Source organism: Mirounga leonina, unplaced genomic scaffold, assembly GCF_011800145.1.
Source record: "Mirounga leonina isolate KUSES-001 unplaced genomic scaffold, KU_Mleo_1.0 Mir_176, whole genome shotgun sequence".
NCBI classification, from domain to species: domain Eukaryota; kingdom Metazoa; phylum Chordata; class Mammalia; order Carnivora; family Phocidae; genus Mirounga; species Mirounga leonina.
The window spans coordinates 7,553,366-7,576,200 of record NW_023270454.1 but is presented as its reverse complement, the minus strand read 5'-3'; the positions used below and the strand labels follow the sequence as shown (position 1 = coordinate 7,576,200).

At 50.9% G+C, this 22,835-nt stretch overlaps 2 protein-coding genes across 3 annotated transcripts in view; both read right to left on the bottom strand.

Moving 5' to 3' along the window:
- Nucleotides 1-2,481, bottom strand: part of LOC118022113 (L-gulonolactone oxidase) — a 31,638-nt gene extending 29,157 nt beyond the window's left edge. Inside the window, exons 1-2 of the mRNA XM_035022609.1 lie at nucleotides 1,914-2,481; nucleotides 883-984 (exon numbers count right to left, since the gene is read on the bottom strand). Coding sequence (XP_034878500.1) covers nucleotides 883-984; nucleotides 1,914-1,916 — 105 coding nt within the window. The 5' untranslated portion in view covers nucleotides 1,917-2,481. The remainder of the gene's footprint in view (nucleotides 1-882; nucleotides 985-1,913) is intronic.
- A 4,589-nt stretch (nucleotides 2,482-7,070) lies between these two features.
- The window catches only part of EPHX2 (epoxide hydrolase 2), a 69,696-nt gene continuing 53,931 nt past the window's right edge, over nucleotides 7,071-22,835 (bottom strand). For both annotated transcript variants that reach the window (XM_035022606.1, XM_035022607.1), the window contains exons 13-19: nucleotides 18,941-19,015; nucleotides 16,910-16,943; nucleotides 14,910-15,012; nucleotides 13,934-14,003; nucleotides 9,899-9,979; nucleotides 8,207-8,265; nucleotides 7,071-8,030 (exon numbers count right to left, since the gene is read on the bottom strand). In XM_035022606.1, coding sequence (XP_034878497.1) covers nucleotides 7,952-8,030; nucleotides 8,207-8,265; nucleotides 9,899-9,979; nucleotides 13,934-14,003; nucleotides 14,910-15,012; nucleotides 16,910-16,943; nucleotides 18,941-19,015 — 501 coding nt within the window. In that variant the 3' untranslated portion in view covers nucleotides 7,071-7,951. The remainder of the gene's footprint in view (nucleotides 8,031-8,206; nucleotides 8,266-9,898; nucleotides 9,980-13,933; nucleotides 14,004-14,909; nucleotides 15,013-16,909; nucleotides 16,944-18,940; nucleotides 19,016-22,835) is intronic.

The following is a 22,835-nucleotide window of genomic DNA, read 5'->3' as shown; positions in this document are numbered from 1 at the left end:
TACAATAGGGAGCCTCTGAAGGGCTTGAAGCAGGGGAGTAGCCCCATCCAGCTTACATTTTAAGAAAGAAAACTACTGGGGCGCCTGGGTGGCTCAGTTGGTTAAGCGACTGCCTTCGGCTCAGGTCATGATCCTGGAGTCCCTGGATCGAGTCCTGCATCGGGCTCCCTGCTCAGCGGGGAGTCTGCTTCTCCCTCTGACCCTCCTCCCTCTCATGCTCTCTGTCTCTCATTCTCTCTGTCTCAAATAAATAAATAAAATCTTTAAAAAAAAAAAAAAAGAAAGAAAACTACTTCTACTGATGTGGAAATTACATTCCAAGGAAGAAAGAACTGAAGCAGGGAGACCAGGGACAAGGCCACCGCAGGTCATGGTGGTTAAGGAAGGGATGGCGGATTGGGCATGGAGAGCGGCAATGGTACCTTAGAGAAGGGGATGGATTCTGGAAGCTTCTGGGGCAAGTCTTACTGATGCCAGATAAGGGTAATGCCCCACTTCTTGGCCTCCAATTTGAGCAAGCAGGTGCCCCACGCAGAGACAGGCACAAAAGAGGTTTAAGTCAAAAACAAAAGAACACTGGAAGTGTAGTTTGGGGCATGGAGGTCTGTGATGACCTTGAGACACACAAGGAGAAAGCCCGGAGGAGAGGTCTGAGCTGGAAGTGCAATGCCGGCCGTCACTGGTGAACCAGACAGTTCTAACGGGGCGCTGAAGCAGGGGAGGCCAGGGCCCGGACTGCAGCCGGCTTCGTGGAGCTCTCGCCTGGCCAGCGGTTCTGGGGTGGAGGGGGTGTGGAGGTGGGGGGTCCTAGCCCGGCACGTCCCCAGTCCCTGCCTCCTCTCCGGGGCAGGACCTGGTCTCCAGCCATAGATGCACACTCACCTCTCTGACCTCCTCCACGGATGTGGGCTGATAGTATATTTCTGGACAACAGCCATAGGTCCTAGCCCAGTTCTGGAACTTGACTCCTTTGTATCCATGGACCTGTGAGGGCAAGAAAGCTGGGAGGCCACAGATATGTGGCCGCGGGCTGCCCGGACGCCCTCCCACGCTCCCGCCATCATAGGATGGGAGGCTGGGGCCCGGGCGCCCAGCCAGGCTCCTCTGCCCTGGTCACCTCTCAGGGCCAGTGGGAAGATGCAACACGCGTCGGAAGCTCTGAAGCTGAGCAGCTACGTGCGGGGCTTCCTGTGATCTCCCTTGACCCCTTGCGGCCACGGGGGCGGATCACACGGGAAACATTGTCCATTCTCAGTAGAAGGGACGGGGTCAGGGGTGGAGCCGGGAAAGTAGGCCGCAGGGCTCCTGTCCCCCGTCTGTCTGGGGCACCGCTCGGAGGGACCTAGCAGGTGGACTCCGGCTGAGCAGGGCGACTGGGGAAGGGCCGGCCTGAGCTGGCCTGGTGGCTCCAGAAGGACTTGGGAGCTGGCCTTCAGCTCTCCCACCAGGCTCCTCCTGCCAGGAAGGGCCGAGTCTCGGAGACTCTGCAGCAGGCTTCCTGGCCTCTAGACCAAAGCAGGGAGCCCTGGGGATAAGCCTCCCATTTGCTGGATGAGGCCTGTGTACGGAGCACTGTATTGAAATCCTCTATACATTGTTATCTTACAGACCTTATAATAAAGTCACAAAATAGGTAATATTACTCCCATTTTCAGGAGCAGAAACGGAAGCTGAGAGAGGTGAAGTAACTTCCCCAAGCACACACAGCAATCAAGTCAAGACCCTGGAGTCCAACCCAGGCTTTCCTCTCCCATGCCTTCCCCAACACCCCAGTGCCACCCCTTGAGCCTCAAGTCCAATTCAGGAGGGTCCCCGAGGCCTCCCCGAGGCCCCAGACGTGACCTAACTTTGTCCTCCCGTGCCTGGTTCATGGGCCCAGCCTGCTGGGCTGACCGGCTGCGCGGTTACCCTACCATGGCTCCAGTGGTGGGTCGGTGGCCTCGGCTGACTGTGGTCTCCTCCGGGAGCCGAGCACTGGGCGGCAGGGTGCAGAGGTGAGGTGGAGCGAGGGTCTGGAGCAGGCAGCACGGCGACCTGTGAGCCCAGGCCTGGCTCCGTACGTATCCTCCGCACACCAAGGGGCTTTGGGCCCCCGGCAAAGGTGGATAAACAGTGTTGCGACAAGCTCCACCCAGACAAATAGCAGCTCAGGCCTGCCCCCTGCCTCAGGGGCCCTTCTCAGTCTGCGAGGTGGAAGAGCAGAGTCTGAGGTGGCTGCTTTGTTGTTGGAAGCTGTTGGACCTCTGACCCCAACTCTAGGCATCCTGGAACCGAAGGACCGCGTCGCTTCAAACCTGGGTCCTTAATTCCATAGGTCAGGGGAGGCTGTGATGTGGGAGGCCCGTGGGGGTCTTAACGTAGGAGCTCCCTTGGTGCCTGCTTGGAGGAGGGTCCATGTGGCATGCCCGTACCGACGGACTCTGCGTCTGGGTTAGTTAGCTCATTTGTCAGGCTGGGGCCATGGATACAGCAAGCCGCCCATCGCTGTGGGGAGACAGAACAGGAGGCTGGTGGCTTAGCCCAGGCAGAGCCTTCTAGCGGAGGCCTTCCCTTCCCCAGGCTTCAGGGCAGACAGACCCGGGTTCCTCATCCACGTTCTGCCTGTTAACCTCTGCGAATCTCGTTTTCCTCCTCAACAAGTCTGGGGCACTTTTGCCTAATTCTCTGGGTCCATATAAAGTTTCGAGCAGATGGATGAGGAGCATTGGGACACCATGGGAGCTTGAAATGGCAGCAAGCTCTTGCATCTGCCCCAGCAGGGAGCTTGCTGGTGGCAGGATTCTGGGGACACTACCCTCTTCTTGCCAACCCTTAGCTAGTCAGCGTCTGGCACAGAGCCAGCGCCCAAAGCACATTTGTGCAATGAACAAACAAATCAGCCACTGAGGATCTCAGCTTCTCAGATCCCCCCAAGCCAAGGGCTGGTGTGTAGCGGGAAGCATGAGCAACAGCTCTGGAGTTGGGGTGGAGGAAAGACTGGGCTGAAGGAGTGGAACTGGGGTCAGAGATGCGGGAGAAAAGTCCTGGAAAGGGGCAGTGTCGGAGGCACATCTGTATCCCCCAAACCAGGATTTCCACCAAGCTGGCGAGTGCACGTGGGCGTGAACGCCTGTACCCCCGCCCCCAGACACAAATGTCTGTGTACGAGGTGGGGGTGGCAGCCATGTGCTCACCGCAGGGAAAGCCCACCCAGCCCAGGACGTACTGCTTTCTATGGTGGCTCAGCACTCGGTCATAGAAAGGGGAGTCCTGGGGCCACAGAACAGAGCTGACTTTCGGGGAAGGGCTGTTAGCGGCTGAACTGTGTTCCTCCCAAATTCCTATGGTGAAGCCTTAACCCCCAGCACCTTAGAACGTGACTGTATATGGAGATAAGGCCTCTAAAGAGGTCCTTAAGTTAAAATGAGGTCTTTAGGATGGGCCCTGATCTAATAGGACTGGTGTCCTTATAAGGAGAGTAGGACATAGGCACACAGAGGGAAGACCACGTGAGGACTCCGGGAAAAGGCGGCCATCCGCAAGCCAAGGAGAGAGGCCTCAGGAGACCCCAACCCTGCTGACAGCTTGATCTCTAAGTTCCGGCCTCCAGGACTGTGAGAACATAAATCTCTGCTGCTGAAGTCACTCGTCTGTGGTACTTTGTTAGGGCAGCCCAAGCAAATTAACACCGGGTGGCTACTAGCTCCTGAGGCTGGGGGTCTCCACCGAGACCTTCAGGAGACAGAAGAGCAAGGCCTGGCTCTTGGGCTGTCCCTGATGGAAGAGGCAGGGCCTGTGCCCTCTAGTGCCGTGGCTCCGTTGTCTGGAGAGAAAAAAGATGGGGAGGGAGCTCCCCATCCCCATAGAACTTCAGATTCCTTGCTTGGGAAAGGCAGGGCTTGGTGAGGGACACAGTGGTTGGAGGCCTTGGGACTGAGGGGTGGAGAAAGCTCCTGGTTGGCTTGGCTACTGTCCCAAAGCCCTGGAAGGAGGCCCTGGAACCGTGACCCACAGATGAGGTGACTATCAAGCCTGGGGGGGTGGGGGCAGAGAGGTCCATGGCAGGGAGGAGAGGAGAGCGCTGAAGGTCAGCCTGGTATCACCCCAAATAAGTAACAACTCATTTCCCTCCATTAAGCCTTGTCCCCACAACTTAAGGCCATGTGTGTCCTGTCCCCACCACAGATGCCCCATTCAACCACAGTCAGACTCACAGTTTCTCCTTTTGGTGAATGCATTCTGCGCTGAGACATTTGGGAAGCCAGGTGCTGTGGGGAGCGGGTGGGCCTGGACTGTGCCCCCGAACTGCCCGAGGGGCTCCCATCCCTCCCCTGCGGAGATTTCCCTGAGCCTGGAGTCATGCACTGTTTTCTTTCTTCACCTCCTGCTACTGCCCTTGGATAGAACGCTTTTCCCCCCAGCCCGCAAGCCAGTCACATCAATCTTACAAATTGCCTTTATTGCGAAACATAAAATGACATGAAAGGAATATAAAAATCAGCAAAAACAGTGTGTGTATCCGTTAATTCAATCTGCGCTGCCACCATCCCGGGGTTGAGGGTGATGGTTTATTGCTTATTTCCTCTTGCCTGAGGGGCTCAGCTAGTTCAATAATTGCTGAGTCTTAATTTTTTCAAACGTTTGTTGGCAAGGGAAATTAATGTGACTGCTTCAATGGTCACTGAAGCTTGTTTTGTGACCTTTTCTCCTCTCATACTTGTTCATCGATCTGAATGAGCTCCTTAATATACAATTTGTACGTGGTAACTGAACACTTCTTTGAAATAGTGTGAACATTTGGAAGAGTGTTTATTAGATTTCTGACCTGCAGATATTACTTCCTTGTCTTACTCATTCTCTTTAAAATGTGATGTGGGGCATAAAATTCACTCAATACATAAGACCAAGAGGAATGGCACTGTCTAAAATGTCCCCTGCTTTTGAGTCCTTTTTCCACTCGAATCCAGGAAAATTGATCGAGAAAAAGACCAAATATCCATCTCCTCAATCTATTCAAATGGCAAAAAAGACTAGTATTTGGGGGCTTTCTCTAGAATTTTCTGAGTTGCATAAACCAAGAATTGTTTCTGTCTTTGAAATTCTGACATAAGCCAAATGGTCACACCTACTCTCCAATGCTGATACATTCAGCCCCATTCTGGGGGGTTTGGCACAAACATCATGGAAAACAGTGAGGAACTGCAGAAGAAACACAAGTTAGGTCTTAACCAAGGCCTTTTAGATGTGGGAGTTATTTTATAATTGATTAAAAATGGGTTTATGACCCATGGAATGGGCTAAAATATTTGTAAATTGTATATCTTATAAGGGATTAATATCCACAATATATAAAGAACTCCTGCAACTCAACATGAAAACAAACATGAATTAAAATGGGCAAAGGACTTGAATAGACATTTCTCCAAAGGAGATATACAAATGGCCAACAAGCACATGAAAAAATGCTCAACAACACCAAGTATTAGGGAAATGCAAATCAAAACTCTAGTGAGATATCATTTCACCTCCATGAGGATGGCTATTATCCAAAACTCAGAAAATAACAAGTGTTGGTGATGATGTGAAAAAAATGAAACCCTTTACTTACATTGCTGATGGGAATGAAAAATGATGCAGCCACTCTGGAAAAACAGTATGGGTTCTCAAAAAATTGAACATAGAATTACCACATGATCCAGCAATTCCACCTCTGGGTATATACTCAGAAGAACTGAAAGCAGGGACTCAAAGAGGTATTTGTACACCATGTTCATAGTAGCGTTATTAATAGCAGCCAAAAGGTAGAAGCAACTCAAGTGTCAACCAACAGATGAGTACATCAACAAAATGTGGCATATCCAGACAATGGAATATTATTCAGCCTTAAAATGGAAGGAATATCGGGGCGCCTGGGTGGCTCAGTTGGTTGAGCGACTGCCTTCGGCTCGGGTCATGATCCTGGAGTCCCAGGATCGAGTCCCGCATCGGGCTCCCTGCTCGGCGGGGAGTCTGCTTCTCCCTCTGACCCTCCTCCCTCTCATGCTGTCTCTCATTCTCTCTCTCTCTCAAATAAATAAATAAAATCTTAAAAAAAAAAAATGGAAGGAATATCTAATACAGGCTACAACATAAATGAGCCTTAAGGATCTTATAGTGGGACGCCTGGGTGGCTCAGTCGGTTAAGTCTCTGCCTTTGGCTCAGGTCATGATCCCAGGGTCCTGGGATGGAGCCCCACTTCGGGGGGAGCCTGCTTCTCCCTCCCCCTGCTGCTCCCCCTGCTTGTGCTCTCTCTGACAAATAAACATACAAAATCTTAAAACAAAAAACAAACAAAAAAAGGATCTTATAGTGAAATAAGCCAGTCTCAAAAAGACAAATACTGTATGATTCCATTTGTGTGAATTAGCTAGAATAGTCATATTCATAGAGACAGAAAGCAGAATGGGCGTTGCCATGGGTTAGGGAGAGGGAGAACGTGGAGTTAGTGTTTAATGGGTATGGTCTATGTTTGGACAATGGAAATGTTCTGGAGGCAAATGGTGTGATGGTTGCACAACAAAGTGAGTGTACTTCATGCCACTGAACTTGTACACTTGAAAATAGTTAAAATGGTAAATTTTATGTATATTTTACCACAGTGAAAAAAAGAGTGCTTATAGGAGTACAAACATCATTGATATTCTTTCAAAAGTAAGTACCAGCCTCAAAACCCTTGTATGTAAATATGACAAAACATATTTAGGTAAACTGACAAAGTGATCCCACTCATAAATGCTAAAACTGTAAGCATCTACAGTAACCATAAATACTTCAGCTGTGTTATTACAAAAATTGCCTTTCTATTCTATGCAGCAGAAACCCACTGATGTACTGTATCCAATTAATGCTAAGATTCATAGAGGACTAGCATCTGGAGGTCTTCTCCTTCTAAATTTAGCTCCATTAACAGATATGCCGGGAGTCATTTTTTTTTTTTTTAAAGATTTTATTTATTTGAGAGAGAGAGTGAGAGACAGCACAAGAGGGAAGAGGGTCAGAGGGAGAAGCAGACCCCCCGCTGAGCAGGGAGCCCGATGCGGGACTTGATCCCGGGACTCCAGGATCATGACCTGAGCCGAAGGCAGTCGCCTAACCAACTGAGTCACCCAGGCGCCCTGCTGGGAGTCATTTTAATAAGAGTCTTTTTTCTACACTTTATTTATTTATTTATTTATTCATTCATGTTAAAGTAGGCTCCACGTCCAACATGGGGCTTGAACTCACAACCCTGAGATCAAGGGTTGCACGCTCTACCGACTGAGCCAGCCGGGCGCCCCAAGAGTCTTGTTCCATCGAGGCTTTGTATGGTGGACACAGTCATGCGATTGGCCATCTACCTCACCCGGTAGGACATCAAAATCAAGAATTTGAAATGAACCCATTTATCTATCCATCCACCCATGCTTCCATTCTCTGATTCACCCAGCAAACATCTAATGAGCATCTACAAAATGCCAGGCATCTGTTGGGTTAGGATCAAGGATGGATCACCTAGACAGGCAGCCGCCAATCTCACGGGCCTTACCATCTCGCAGGGCAGACAGTTAACAACTGCGTGCGATAGCCAACACTCGGGAGAAACTTCTACAGCTGCTAAGAAAATATTTTATCATGTGTGGCTAGATGGATTCCTCTGAGCAGTGAGGCATGGGTATTTCCCACCCAAGTGCTGCGCGGCTCTGGGCAGGAGACGATGAGGGCTTGAAGCCTCGGGGAGGGGCCACACCTGGAGGAGACGTGGCTTCTGGACGTGGCTGGGGAAGGAACGGCTAGAGGGAAGGGTTGGGTCTGCCCTGAGCCACCTGGAAGCTATTGCCTGCCAGACAGGACCAGTCAGATTTATATTAACTAAAATTAAATGATGGGTTCCAAGAGGAGCACCCAACAGAAGAAGGGCTTGAAGGCCTGCTGGGGGCTGGCACGAGCCACACCCTAAAGCTTCGAGACCACCGGTGGGTCCCTGGCATCAGTCTCCAGCCACTCAGTGAGGATCTGATTCAACTCGGTGGGCCTGGAAAGGGAAGAAAGGGCAATTCACACCTGTCTGGACCCACTCACCCCATGTGAAAGCAGAGGTGAAGAAGGGAATGGCCAAGCCGGGAAAGGCCTTATTGGAGGTGAACAGGAAGTCCTGATCTCCAATCAGGGGATCCCCCCCAACCCCGCTACCCTGCCACATCTCCTTACTTCTCCATCTGTGTCCAGTGTCCACAATCCTTAATGTGTCCCCTTTTCAGGTAGGGGATCTGCAAGAAAACCCCACCCAGAAAAGTCAATGGCAGAATGCAAATGAGTCTGGCTTTTGGTTAGTGCTCCCCCAGGCCACCCCCGAAGACCCTCCGTTATTTAGGAAAGGAATGGGCATTTATTGAGTTCCTACTATGTGCCAGGTACTCTACGTGCATTGCCTTCTCTAACCGTGACCGTAATCCTATGGGGTAAGATGAAGGCTCAGAAAAGTTAGGTAACCTGCCCGAGGCCACACAGCAGGTGGTGGAGCTAAGATTCAAATTCAGGGCTGCCTTGTACTGATCACCACAAATTGCTTCTCTTTAGAATTATTAGGACATGGCTTGTTCACCGTCTGGAAAATGCCTGGTTGTTGTGTGGCTCCTGCCATGCAGACGTGACTGAGTGCCCCCCTCTCAGGCTGCCTCCCTTCTCCCTGGTGGTCTGCACGCAGGGCTGTTCAGCCTCCCGTTTTGGACCCTGAATCCCCACAGCGGGTCAGAGCAATGAGCCCCAAGGATGGAGAGGGAGCAGCACGGCACTCGGCACATGCGGGCTCCCTCCCAACACAAACCTTGAAAGGCGCAATATGATGTAGAAAATGCTGGGGGAAAAATGTGGCTTTCCTCCCAGAGGCAAGTGCAGCCCCTTCCAAGCACAAACCTCAGCAAGGTTAGCAGTCAGTTGCCAGGGCTGGAAAGGGCCAGCTGAAGAACTGGAAATTCTACAGAAACCTTCAGAGGGTAGGGCCAGAGAGAATGAGCACCCCCCCAACCCCCAACGGGCTCATGGCTTTCTGCAGCCCTCTGTCAGTGGGCTCTAGAGCCCACACTGCATCCCACTTAACACACTGTCTGCTGTGTCTGAGGATGCTCACAAAGCCACAGCCATGGAACTGCTCCCAGCAGCTGGGCAGGATAAATGAGCCAGCCCATGGTCCCCCACCTGCAAGCCTCCCCACTTTCTACCAACCTCCACATTTGTAGCAGAGTGAGCTTCCAACCCACAAGGTTGTCTCCTGTCAATCCCCCTCAGTGGCTTATGCTCATGGATGGATGTACAAAGCTCAGCCTGGCCCAGTGGGCTCAGGAGAATCTTCCAGCCTTCTGGAATACCTGCCATTCTCCCAGCATGTCCCGAATGTTCCCTGCCTCTCACCCTGTCTCCATTCTCTCTGCCAGGCAAGCCTTAGCTGTTCACCAAGGCCAGATGTTCACCAAGGTCAGCACCTCTGCAAAGACCTCATTCCTAACTGTGCCCTCTCCTTCACTCTCTCCTGGGTTCGGGATTAAATGCTGACAGTGGGCTCCCCAAGGATGGGCTCCGTATCTTATTCATCCTTCCTGTCCCAGAATCTAGCACTGGGCCAACACACTTACATGCATGGTAAAAGCCCATGAAATGAATGAATGAATGAACGAATGAACGAATGCATGAGAGAGTGAGTGACAGGCCACGCCGGTGCAGGGGAAGGCAGCATTGGTCATGACAACAGCTCCCAAGAGGTGACAGTGATGCTATGGAGAACCTTGTCCAGCAAGTGGTTCAAGCAGATCTCCTGCTCTGTGGCTTCAGCTGCCATCTTTCCTCGGCCGCCCATACCCTCTGCCGGGATGCGCCGATGACCCCAGGGCAGGACCGTTCCCTTACCCAGTCCTCCATATGCTTGGACATCTCAGGAACGAGCACGGGGTCCTTCTCCGCGGTTACCATCAAGGCCGGAACCAGGATCTGGGGAGGAGGGAGAAAACGTTCCCTTCTTGTGCCCCTCTCCTGGGGCAAGGACACAGTACTTCATGTTCATGCTTCGTGCCTTCCTCCACTACTAACGCTGCCCCCATCTGCCCCACAAAGACCCACTATGGTGCTGCCGGTGTGGCCCTGGCTTTGTTTCCCCAGGCTTTGAAGGGAGGAGGCATCGCTATTACTGGAGATCTGAAAAGGATGGTGCGAGAGGATAGAAAATATATATATTTGTGTCTGCCCCGGTTCCTGGCACAGAGCTCCTGAAACCCTTGTAATTTCCTAAGTGATGAGGACATTGTGAGCATCTTGTACTAATATTTGGGCTTTTGACCCCATCCCTGCCTGACACGGGGCTCCCAAAACCCTTGTAAATTCCGAAGAGATAGAGCACCCGGAGTATCGTTTGTTCCATTGAGGCATCTCTGGGTGGGCTCCTGGATGGGGGCTGGTCACCAGAAGGACCAAGCCATGATTAGAAGCTTGGAATTTTCAGCCCCACCCCCCATTCTCTAGAGAGGGCAGAGGGGCTGGAAATGGAGTTAATAATTGATTGTGCCTACATGAGTAAGCCTCCATAAGGCCCCCCCAAATACCAATAGGATGGGGTTTGGGAAGCTTCCACGTTGGCAAACACATCCACACTGGGAGGGTGATGCACCCCCAACTCCTGCAGGCACAGAAGCCCCTCTGCTTGGGACCCTCCCAGACCTCACCCTATGTACCCCTTCCTCTGGCTGTTCATCTGTATCCTTTGTCATCTCCTTTAATAAACTGGCAAATGTGCTCCCTGAGTTCTGTGAGCTGCCCTAGCAAATTAGTTGAATCTGAGGAGGGAGTCATGGGAACTTCAGATGTACCACCGATCAGTGAGAAGGACAGGTGACAAGCTGGACTTGTGACTGGCATCTGAAGTGGGGGCAGTCTTGGGGGACCCTTGCCTGCGGGATCCGGCGCTACCTCTGGGGAGACAGTGTCAGAATGGATTTGAATTATAGGACACCCAACTGGTGTGGCAGAGAATTGCTTGGTGGGGGGAACCCCCATATATCTGGTGACCAGAAGTGTCAGCGGGGTGAAGCGTTTTGTGTAAAAGTAAAGGAGACACACAGAAGGACAAGACTGGGTTTTTCTAATACAGATGGAGTCAACAGTGGAGTGACCAATGCGGGTTTTGTGTGCATGTGTGTGTACGTAAGAACATGCGTGCTGGCCCACTCTGTGTGACTGATACTCACAGAACTGTGAAAAGAAACCCATAGGCCCCAAATGATGTCACTTGGGCCAGGCCAAATTACTAAACTGGAGCTTAATACCTAACCTAATTGCAGTTCCAACCTCCTCCAGAAATGTCTTAACTGGTAAGGCAGGAATTTTTTTTTTTAAGATTTTATTTATTTATTTGAGAGAGAGAGAGAGATCGAGCACGAGCAGGGGGAGGGGCAGAGGGAGAAGCAGACTCCCCACTGAGCAGCTAGTCTGACATGGGGCTCGATCCCAGGACCCTTGGGATCATGACCTGAGCCGAAGGCAGATGCTTAATCGACTGAACCACCCAGGCACCTTGAGGCAGGAATTTTTTTGATTAGCACTGATGAGGTTATCTGTCACATGGGCCCTCTCTGTCCCCCCCACCCCATAGGAAGGTGAGGGAACGTGCTTAAGACCCCTGCCCTTCCCCCTAAGGGAAGGTGACCTTGCCTGAAACAATCCTCTCTTTTCTTCGCTTAGAACTTTCTAGCCACCCCCTCCTACCTATAAAAACTTTCCCCTTGGTACAGCTCCTCAGCGCCCCTCTCTGTGCTAGACGGGATGCTGCCCGATCCAGGAATCATTTAATAAAGCCAATTAGATCTTCAAATTTACTCAGTTGAATTTTGGTTGTTAACAGAACGGAAGAGATGACACCAGGAAGGAGGAAAGATGACCTTGGACGGAGATTGATATTCCTTTTCTTTGAATTCAATGAATGCTTAAAAAGGTCAGCCAGGATTCCAGAATGAACGGGTCAGCCCCAACCATTATCAATGTTAGCGGTGGCAGAAATGACTTTACTTTCGCCCGCTGACATATGGGACACTGTGGGCTGGAGAAAGCCTCCTCTAGCCTCTTGGTTCTCCCTCTGCCATTATAATTTTCAAACAGCATCGGTTTGTCCCTGCCTAAGGGACTCGCCCAACTGTTTCTTCCCTATGGGCAAAACCATGGGCTTCTCACTGCATCCCCTCTACCAGACGAGGAAGAGCCAGGGGATGCTCAAACGTGATTTTGTTGCAGAAACTCATCCTGAGGCTGCTGTAGACTCTAGAATATTCCAAGTCACAATGTAAACTGGTCGTGGGGGCACGAGAGGAGGTGGGGAGGAGGAAGATCTGGGAGGCAGCTGCAGAAGAACGGGGTTTCCAATGTTGGCACCCCTGGTGTCACCTTCCCAAAGACTCTGTCATTATGTCCCTCCATGCTGGGAGAGATTTTTGCCTATCAAACCGTGGTTTTGTCATTTTGGTCAGTCACAGATGAGAGACAAAGATAATGAGCCTGAATGGAACTACTAGTATGCGCTAGGCGCTGGTTTAAGCATTTTGCGGGCATCAACCCAGTTTATCCTTACACCCATCTAAGAGGTAAGCACTATTCTTGTCATTCCCATAGTCCAGAAGCAGCAATGGAGAACAGAGTGGTTAGGTGCCTTACCCAAGGTCACACAGGGATTAGATCCCAGGCCGAGTTGCTGCCCAGCCTGATCGTAACTACTGTGTTCCATGTTCTTTTGCCTCAAGACATCACCCCACGAGGTCAGGACCTCATCTGTTTTAACCGCCATGGGATCCCTAAGGTCCAGCCCAGTGCTTGGCACATAGAGTGTGCTCATGTTTTAGTGAATCGACGAGATAACCAGGGTGATTGAGTGAGCTGAGGAACGCAAAAATGAAATTTCCCATAGTTTTTTTTAACATTATCAATGTAACCTGGGGACCTGTTACAAGTTTCCCCCACTCCCCAAAAGTAGAGCATTCCTGTGAAAACTCCCATAAGCCAAAATTGTGTAAGGCGAAGAAGCAATCACCATTAATTTATATGAAAAAATTTTTGAACTTTCCCAGACCCTCTTTTCGGCTTTTCTGATACCTTAGGAAACACCTTGCTAACGGATGCACAAAAGAGAGCAATGTCAAGCCCAGATGCTCAGAGACAGGGTTCAAAGCTACAGCAGCTTGATGTGGAGATGCTGAGGGGAGTTCCTGGGAAGGGGCTTGGCAGGACCCCTCTGGCTTGTGAACCGCCTCTATAATGACTCACTGCAAAAGAAATGCTGAATGCTATTTCTGCTTTTTGCCTTTTTTTTCTAAAAGCAAAAATCCTCTTTGGCTTTCTTTCGGTTCGCGAAAACCCGCTACTAAGGTAGGTCTTCCGTAAAAGCGAACTTTCAAAAAGCGGGGCCTACCTCTATTCCTTTTGCAGACCCAGAGACTGGAAACGCATCTTCTGCTTGGCAAACGAGGACACTGAGACTCAGGTTGACTTGGGTGAGGTGACACAGCCAGGGCTAAAGCCTGTCTCTCTGAGGGCACCTCACGCTGCTCTGTGACATGGGGGCTCCATGATCCTCCTCCGCTTTGGGAGTCATCCTGGACTTTCTGTGGCCCTGACCTGGAGCATGGTCAGGAGACCTGGGGCCTTCCACGGCAGCGCTGTGGTGACCTGGCCAGACCCCTGTCCTGCCCCAATGCCACCCTCAACCATTCCAAGGAAAGCATCAGCAAAAGTCCTCGAGGACCCCCTTGAGTGGAGGGAAAGGAGAGAAAGGAGAAAGACGGCAAGTCAGACTGGCCTGCCCATCCCCCTTACCCCAGCTCTGACCCAAGGGCAGATTCACTGGGCCAATGAGAAGCCCCGAGAGGGGCTCATAGGGGAGCGCAACCACACTGAACCAGCACTCACCTTCCATCCCACAGCTTTGCAGCCCCACTGCCAGTTCAGCTCCATGTTTCGATACCAGTTTAGGGGACCTCTGGGGGTGGGGAAGATCAGGGAACAAAAACAAGAAAGCTTAGTAGAGGACTCGGCTGCAGACCTCCCAGGGAGCCAGCTCCGTGCAGAGCCAGTCTTCCCAGTGGGAGCAAAGGTTGCTGCAGGAGGAGAAGAGAACAGAGCCCAGGGTTCCCATCTGGTTGCCCAACACACCTGCTAGGCTTTAAGGAGCGAGGCCTAGTGCAGGCATTCAGGGCTCGGCTGAGACAGCCTCTGAAGGGAGCTTCCCAAAACACACAGAAGCTGGCCCTACAAGGGCTCGCCACGTTCTCTGAGGGCTGTCGTGTTAGATAATGGGAGCTTTGTTTCGTTCCCTCACCATCTAGAAACCACTCCCCGGCCCCGGAACCTACTGAAGAGGGACTTTGTGAGGTGGATATGGTGCGGACGCACCCTTTCCAATGGGATATAGGGAGGGGGCTCAAAGAGGCCTCTCTGGACAGGTAAGGACAGCCAGGCCCGGACCTGAACACTCTCCCAATCCTCAATACAAACCAACCAACCAACAAACACCAAGAACAAGAGAGGTCGATAACCCTCCTCTGAAGATACATGCAACTTCTGAGTTTAGGTAGGCTTTGTGTTTTTCTCAAGAAAGAACCCAGAGCTGTCCTCTGGTCCTCTCAGGGGTTATGACTGAAAAAATGTTTTTAACCATCTGTTCTGAGGGGGCCTATCAGCATAAGGGGAAGCAAGCTGAGTTATCCTACACTAGAGCAGGCCGAGTATCTTCAGGAGTGAGCCTCCTGACACCGGAGGTGGTCAAGCAGAAGCTGGCCACACATTCACAGGAGGGACAGCCAGGCCTCACCCTGTACCCTGAGAGCAGAAGAGCCCCTCTTGGCCGATGGGCTCTCTACTGTGTTTGGGGCACTGTTGTCTTTACCTGAAACCGGACTTCTGGAACTGCTGCACATAGACCCGGATGTCCTCCTCGGTGACGATGCTGCTGAGGCTGGGCTCTTCTGGGGCCCTCACTAAGAGTCCTCCTGCAAACAGCCACTTGTTTGCTCCCAGCCCGGGGCCAGGCACCCGAGTCCTAACTCCGGCGTGTTCCCAACTGAGGCTGGGCACCGAACTGCCTCTCCTGGCACATCTGAACTCACAGGGAGGGGTCTCGTGTTCCTTCATTCATTCTCTTTTTCTCTCCACAACGAGCCCATCTCCTCTCGAGCTGCACATCTGTGCCCTCGCTGTCGTTCTGGAACCCAGTGACATCACACACGCAGACCTCCCCTTCCAGGATGAACTTGGGGACAAACCATATCCCTTTCCTCAAAAACTCACGACGTAATTCCAGGATGACACTATTTACTGTTTACCAGGTCCCACCAGCCCTCCAGCTACCCTCTCCCCCGCCACTAAACCTTTTCTAAATGGCCTAACTAATAACGTCCCTCTTTAGATACCTCCACTGATTCTCAGAATTTTCAGAAGTGTGTGCTCTGATTTTTCTCTTAGGCTGGAGGAAAATCCAGGACAGGGAGCACGCATTCTGTTGCCTTCTGATGCTCATGATCCTCTGCACACTGTGGCATCCTATCTTGTGCTCAGAGGTGTACCCTGTGTCCTGACAGTCCCCAGTCCCCTTGGCGGCCACCTTGCGATGACAATGGGCAGCCTGGGGACCGCTGCTATGTCACAGGGGACAGCCACAAGGGCTAGTAACACTGGCGCTTGAACAGGGCTGACTCACCATTTTCAGGCTCTTGAGCCTCAAAAGCATAGGAACTGGGTGATGCAGACTTTTGTGAGATGTATCAACGGGGTATGTGATCAGGGCGCCTCCCTGACCCGGCGTGGGGCTCCTGGCTCACTCAGCACCTCTGTAAGAGCCCCCACCTGCTCTCCTCCCGTGACCACTGCTGTCTGCCACCCTAAGGCAGCAGCTGTGCTTTGTGCATCTAGCTATCCGCCCCTGCCTCCCATCAAGCGTGGGCTCCACATGCTCGGGGAATGAAGGAATGAACAAGTGACTGCGTGACAGGAAGGGAGGGAGAGAGGGAGGGAAGGAAGGAGAAGGCATTCTTGACCAATGAGAGGAGTATGACCTTTAGCGTAGGAGGAGTTTAAGACCAGCCTCACCCCTTTGAACAAATACTTTAACTCTTCCGAGATCCATTTTCCTCACCTGTAGAATAGTGGTAACAATGGGATTTTTAAAGGCTGTTGTGAGGACGATAAAGAATAGATCTCCAGGGGGCCAGGCCCGTGTTTGATGCACACAGTAGGTGCTCAAACAAGAGGTAGCGATCGTCTTTATTAGTACGAGTGCATGCTGGCAAGGCCACCGTGTGGGGGCAAAAGCAAGGTTCTGTGGGAGCAGTGCTGGATCTGGGCACCATGGGGATGAGCTCCTAACTGCTCTCGGCTTCGACTCTGCACTTACATCCAACCCAGGAGGGAGAACAAGGATGGTCTTCATGTGGGGGAACTGGAAATGATGGGAAAGCAAGATAGGGATAGAGGAAAGGCCAGTGGATCATGACCAGAGGAGTTCTGGCTTGGGGTCTAGCTGACTTGGGCTCCGTGTGCACCAGGTGATCCTGCAAAGGTCAGTCCCTATCTTAGGTCTTGGTCCTTATCAGCAGAGGGTGGGATTGCCCTGATGAGCTCTAAGATTCCGCTAAGCTCTTATGGTTTAAGATCGTGGACCCAAAGTTCCCTGGGGCGGCAGGAACCAAGGCCGTGTGGTCAGCCCAAGGCTAAGGTGAGCGCTATTCACCAGTGGGGGCCTATGTTAAGTCACAGTTCAGAGCTGGAGCGGGGGGTGGGGGGGTGGGGAGAATGCTTCTGCTCAGAGCAGTCAGATGGACACTTGTTTAACCTTCATCTGATTCTTGCCATGAGCCTCCTGCCCCCCCACCTCCTAAAAATCTCTCTTACCCATTTCACGGACTCGGCTCACTCTGATAAAAGCCTGTAAGGAAAAGGAAGTTAGAAAGGTCGTCATGGATGAAGTAAAGGAAAAACGTTGAAACAGGTCATGTGTAAACCCTGTCACAACCAAAGGCCTACGAGTGCCATCAGGTCACACAAACATGCTCAACTCCCAAGAGAGCTAGAGACATCTTCGGGGGTCAGAGCCGAGGTGGTTAACAACCAAAGCTCTGTACCAAGGCTGCTCCTGGGTGCTTGCAGGCCTTGGTCATGTAAGAACTTGGGTTGACACAACCCATGGGAACAAGAGATGAGACCTTAGACCAATGGCGGGTGGGAAGTTAAACAGGAGATACTCTCCACCCCTCTACTGCACACCCAGGAAATCTGCAGTCCTCGGCGAAAGGGTGGGCTGGAAAAAAATCCACCCCTCATGTGGAGCAATGTCAAAGGACTTGTTCCATTTCAGTTTGGTACGAAGAGGAAACCACAAAAGCTCCCCTAGGAATTCACAGCTATAAGCCTGCCTTCATAGGTGGTCAGGTTCAAACCTACTCTATCTACAGGACCTGGAAACCCCCAAGGTGTGAGGTAAACAACAACAAGAAAAGTGGGCCTGGGCTGGTAATGCCCCCGGGATGCCTGGCAGAGGCAGCAAATGCTAAAGCACAGGAGGATTTTTTCTCAAGCCCAGCGGAAGCAGATTGGTGCAGTTTCAGGGCTGCTGAAGATGAGCTCACAAAGCAAAATTTCAGAATACTCCGCCACACCCCCACACCCTTCACGCACACACACAGGCCCCTTTGCAAGAGTCAGCAAACACAGCAAACAGTAAAATCAGAGTCTTCAACAATATCAAGTAATAGGACTTTCAGAGAAAGAGAGAGAGAGAATGAAAAAAATAAGTATGCTTAACATGATTAAAGACATAAAAGAAGGAACTAGAACACAAGAATACAACAAGACTCTCTCACAAAAGATTAGAACGATTTGAAAAAGAGCCAAATACAACTTTCATACATAAACAAAAACCCTGTTTGTGGAAATTAAAAAGAAAACTTCGAAGATGTATTGAACTGCCGATTAGACATCACTACAGAAAGGAGGAGGGCAGACCTCGGGCTGATTTTTAAGAAGCAATGACAGAAGCTTCTACCTAGAATTCCATCCTTGGATGAACTAGTCTACAGGACTGAAGATCAAAATAAAAATATTCTCAGGCCAAAAATTATAAGTTTATTATTAACAGACTCTTAGGGAGAGAACTACCTAAGAAGGTACTTCGGGGAGGAAGAAATTGCACGAAACGGAAAGCGAAATGCCAGGGGTGACCAGCAAAGGCGCTGGCAAACACGGGAGTGACAGGACGACCCACACACAAGACAGCGGGCTGGGGTGGGGGTGGGGCACCTGGGTGGCTCAGTCGGTTAAGCGTCTGCCTTTGGCTCAGGTCATGATCCCAGGGTCCTGGGATCTAGTCCCACAGCGGGCTCCCTGCTCAGTGGGGAGTCTGCTTCTCCCTCTCTCTCCCTCTCTGTGCTCTCCCTCCCTCTCAAATAAATAAATAAAATCTTAAAAAAAAAAAAAGACAGCTGGCTGGGGTTATGGAGTTAAAAGTGTTCTAGGCTCCTTTTCAAGACAAGGGTTAGTGGTATCAGTTGATTTAGGACTTGGATGAACAATTCTGCGTGTGAAAATGGTAGCAGCAGTCACAGCACAACTTCTCAACTGTTGCTATTAAAATCCTTTATAATCCTTCTCTGATCTTGATCCCAAAGCCCTACTGGTGTGGGACAGGGAGGATGTAACCTTTCCCCATGGCAAGGGGAGCGGTCGAGTGAGGACCTCGATGACCCTGACTACAGAAGTCAAAGAAAAGAAGGCCACGTTGTTCATTTCCAGACCCTGCCACACCCCAGGACCCTTCCCTCCCAGGGAAGCCTTCCAGAGGCCTTCGAACCTCTGCAGCTCCCCATTCCTCCCCTCCCGTCCCCGCTACCTCCCCCCCCCCGCCTTCCCCCCCCCTGCAACACTCACCATGTCATCACTTGCTCTGAAGAAGCTTTTGAAAGTCCGACTCAGGTTCTGTTCCAGTTCGGCCTCAGCCACTCCCTAAAACAAATCAAGAAAGCAAAAGGAAGGACTCTGCAGAAATCTTGGGAACCAGAGCCCTCCCCGATCTGACCAAAAGCCGGAAGCTCCCAACCTCTGTCCCATCCAGCCCACGTTTCATTAGAAGTGCATTAGTTTGGATTTTCCGTTGAAACACATGTTTTAAAAGCTTCAAATAAAACACAAGATGCTAACAGCGGTCCCCCCCGGGAAGTGGGTTTATTTTATGGTTGTTGCTTTCTTCTGTTTTTCAAAATTCCTACAGTGAGTATGTCTTACTTGTAATAAGCCCTTTAAGGGACAGGGGGAGGGCTGGACAGGAGTAGTTGCTGGTGAGGGAACGGTTCCAAGGATTCCAAGAAGCCAAGTGGAAAAGCCAAAAGTTGTTCCATTCACGCATCTCCTTTTGCTACGGTAACCGCAAACCCAACCTCTTTAAGTTGGGCCTAAATTATTATAGACCAATTATTATTCCATGCCCATGGATTGTCTCCCAAAGGTCAGGGCAGCAAGGCTGCCTTGGGAAGAGCTGGGACCCATATCCTTTGTGGTGACAGATTACCAGGTCTCCCCGCTCATGGGAGCGTTGTTACACATGATGCCTAACCTAACACATGGTTCTTTGGTCATTTCCAGGTCTCTGACTGGAACTTGCTTCATCTGTTCCATAGATACTGGGCCCCTTCTCTTGCTGGAAACTCAGGGTCTGGATTCCTCAGCTCCCCACCTCCCCTTCTTCTTACCCAAATCCTCCATCTAGGAGCACATACAGACACTAAAACGGGGTGGCAAGGGGCTTCGAGATCCATCAGTGGAGTTAATCTACTGGCTAGTCTCCCGGGACGTGATTTTTTAGGGCATAAAAGAACATTTTAACCCAGTCTTTCTTTTCTGGAAATTGAACGCCCTTGGACCTGAAAGCTGTTATAAAACCTGTGCAAAGAAAGATAGCTGTCCCCGAGGCAGAGACCCCCCCACCCCCACCCCAGGGCAACTGCTCGGAAAGAATCAAGATCCTTCCCCAACACAGTCCCGAGGAGACCAGTGCTATGGCAGGACCTGAGAAAGAGTATGGCGGTGTCTTAGTCCGTTCCGGCTGCCGGAACGGAATCCTATACACCTGGGAGCTTGTAAACAGACATTCATTTCTCAGGCTGGAGGCTAGGAAGGCTGAGATCAAGGAGCCTGCAGACTCCCTGTCTTCTGACCATGCCCTCACATGCCAGAAAGGGCGAGGGAGCTCTCCTCTGGAGAGGACGCTCCTCCCATTCACGAGGGCACTACCCTCATGACCTAACGCCCCCCAAAGGTCCCATCTCCTGACACCCTCACAGTGAGGATCAGGATTTCAATATGTGACTTGGGGAGGACACATTCAGTCTATAACCCAGTGCCAATCTACTTCTTTCTCCTGCTTTCCAGGGGCTCACCTGAACGTGCCCAGACACCAGCTGAAATGGACCACAGAATGTTTTCTGAGTGGGCACCCTTACTTTCCCAGCTCCCTGATTTAGCAGACTGGAACTTCCATCAAGAACAGCTAGCTCCCAGGGCACCTGGAGGGCGCAGTCGGTTAAGCTTCAGACTCTTGGGTTTGGCTCAGGTCATGACCTCAGGGTCCTGAGACTGAGCCCCACTGCACTCAGCGGGGGTGGGGGGTCTGCTTGAGATTCTCTCCCTCTCCCCCCATACTCTCTAAAATAAGTAAATCTTAAAAAAAAAAAAAAAAAGGACACCTAGTTCCCTTAGTGTGGTCTTCAAAGAACCTTCAACACCTGTCCCCAAAACTGCCTTGTCCACAGAGTCCTGCCTTCAGCCATCCCAATAAAATAACTGTATTCTTGGGCGCCTGGGTGGCTCAGTTGGTTAAGCAACTGCCTTCGGCTCGGGTCATGATCCTGGAGTCCCGGGATCGAGTCCCGCATCGGGCTCCCTGCTCAGTGGGGAGTCTGCTTCTTCCTCTGACCTTCCTCCTTCTCATGCTGTCTCTCATTCTCTCTCTCTCAAATAAATAAATAAAATCTTAAAAAAAAAAATAATTGTATTCTTGTTGGATCCCATAGTGCTTTAGTGTGGCCCCTCAGGCCACCCTGAGGGCAGGGAAGCATCCACTTGGGAGCATCTGTGACTGGTCGTAGGACACGCAGGGGCTGAACCTGTATGTTGGTTCCTCTCCTCCCCTTCATGTTGTTGGCTCCTCTCCTCCCCTTCATGTTGTTGGTTTCTCTCCTCCCCTTCATGTTCTCAGAGAGGACGGTGCTATAGGCCAAGTCTCTAAAGCGTTCTAGTGACCCGCAGCCCTCTCCGCCCTGCACACATTAAGAGGCCCCGTGATACACAGCACTTCGTTTGTTCGGCTCATCGACATGGTGAGGGCTCTGGATCTATGAGAAGGCAGCGGGCACGAAAGGAAACATTTATCTTCTGCAGCGCTGGGTCTGCAGTTTGAGATTTTCTGATGCGAGCAATGCCGAAGTGTTCATTACAACCCCCCTCCCATTTGTCAGATTCAATTATGATGGAGATGCAGTCATGACCTTCTGCTCTGCGATCAAACACCACAGCAAGAAAAAAGCCATGGAAGGAAGTATATTTTAAGTGATCGATAAAAGCCTCGGTCAGCCCTGCCTGTCATATGGGTCATCGCTTTTATTTACTGGGAGCCGTCCTCATCCCAGAAACCGCTGCTGTTCACGAGCCCAGGGTCAGGAGGAGTCTCCACAGGCGCAGAGGTCTGGACAGGGCTTTGACCCGCAAATCGTCCTTAGAAGAGCAGATGGATGCCAAATGGGTCAGTAAAAAATCAAAGGGATCAAAGGGATCAAAAAGGTAAATAAGTCTGTCCACCCACATGAAAGTAGATCAGATCAACAGGGAGAACGAGGACAAAGGTGAGGGCCAGAAAGGGGAGACGATGATAACATTTGTACTCTGGTCATGTGCCCTGCTGGTATCATCTGGCTCTGTAAGTTTTAAAGGTGATACCATATTTTTAAGTCCCACAGACCAATGACAAGCTTCCTGCCTGCCCCGAGGGAGGGGCTCCACCCTCTGTGCTCCTGAGTGGAGCCCTTAGGGCATGGACTTTGGAATCCAGCAAACAAGACTGCAAGTCCCTGTCCTGATACTTAACTGGGCAACTTAATATTTCGAAGCCTCAATTTCCTCATCTATAAAATGGGAGTTTTGTAAGGATTCTACAAGATAATGATAATGCCTATTTCTGAAACGCCAATAAATGGTAATTATTATCACTAATAGTATCCCCATCTTTAAAGTTACTGGACTGCACCAGAAATGTCTATTTTGGGATCTGGTCCCCTCACCAGCCTGTGAGTCTCTTACGGACACACACTGTATCTTATTCATATTTTTGTTCCCATGGTCAGAGCATGGTAATAGGAGGTCCCAGGTGGGTAGGAAGGAGAAAGGGAAGTGAGGAGAAAAGGAGACCAGAATAGGAGAGAAAGACTTTGGTGGGCGTGCCTTCTAAATGATTGTGGCTTTTATTTTTCTGCTCTCCACCACGAGCTCATATTCGCCCCAGCTTGCGGCGGGGCTGAGCAGTAACCTACAGAACAGAGACAAATGGTAGAATCCGCTGTCTTATGACCCAAAGCTATCAGGGCGCAGGCAAACTGAAGACAGCTCTGGGTTCAGAAAGAAGCTCCTAGAACAAAGCCTCTGGAATTCCATGAATCCTGGAGCTTTGTGTCGAGAGTACTCGGAGGTTGTTTAAGGGAGACTTCTTACAGTGTGAATGACTAGGAGTGTAAGGAAACCCACACCTGGGAGAATTCATCAAAATTTCTTGGCCTTT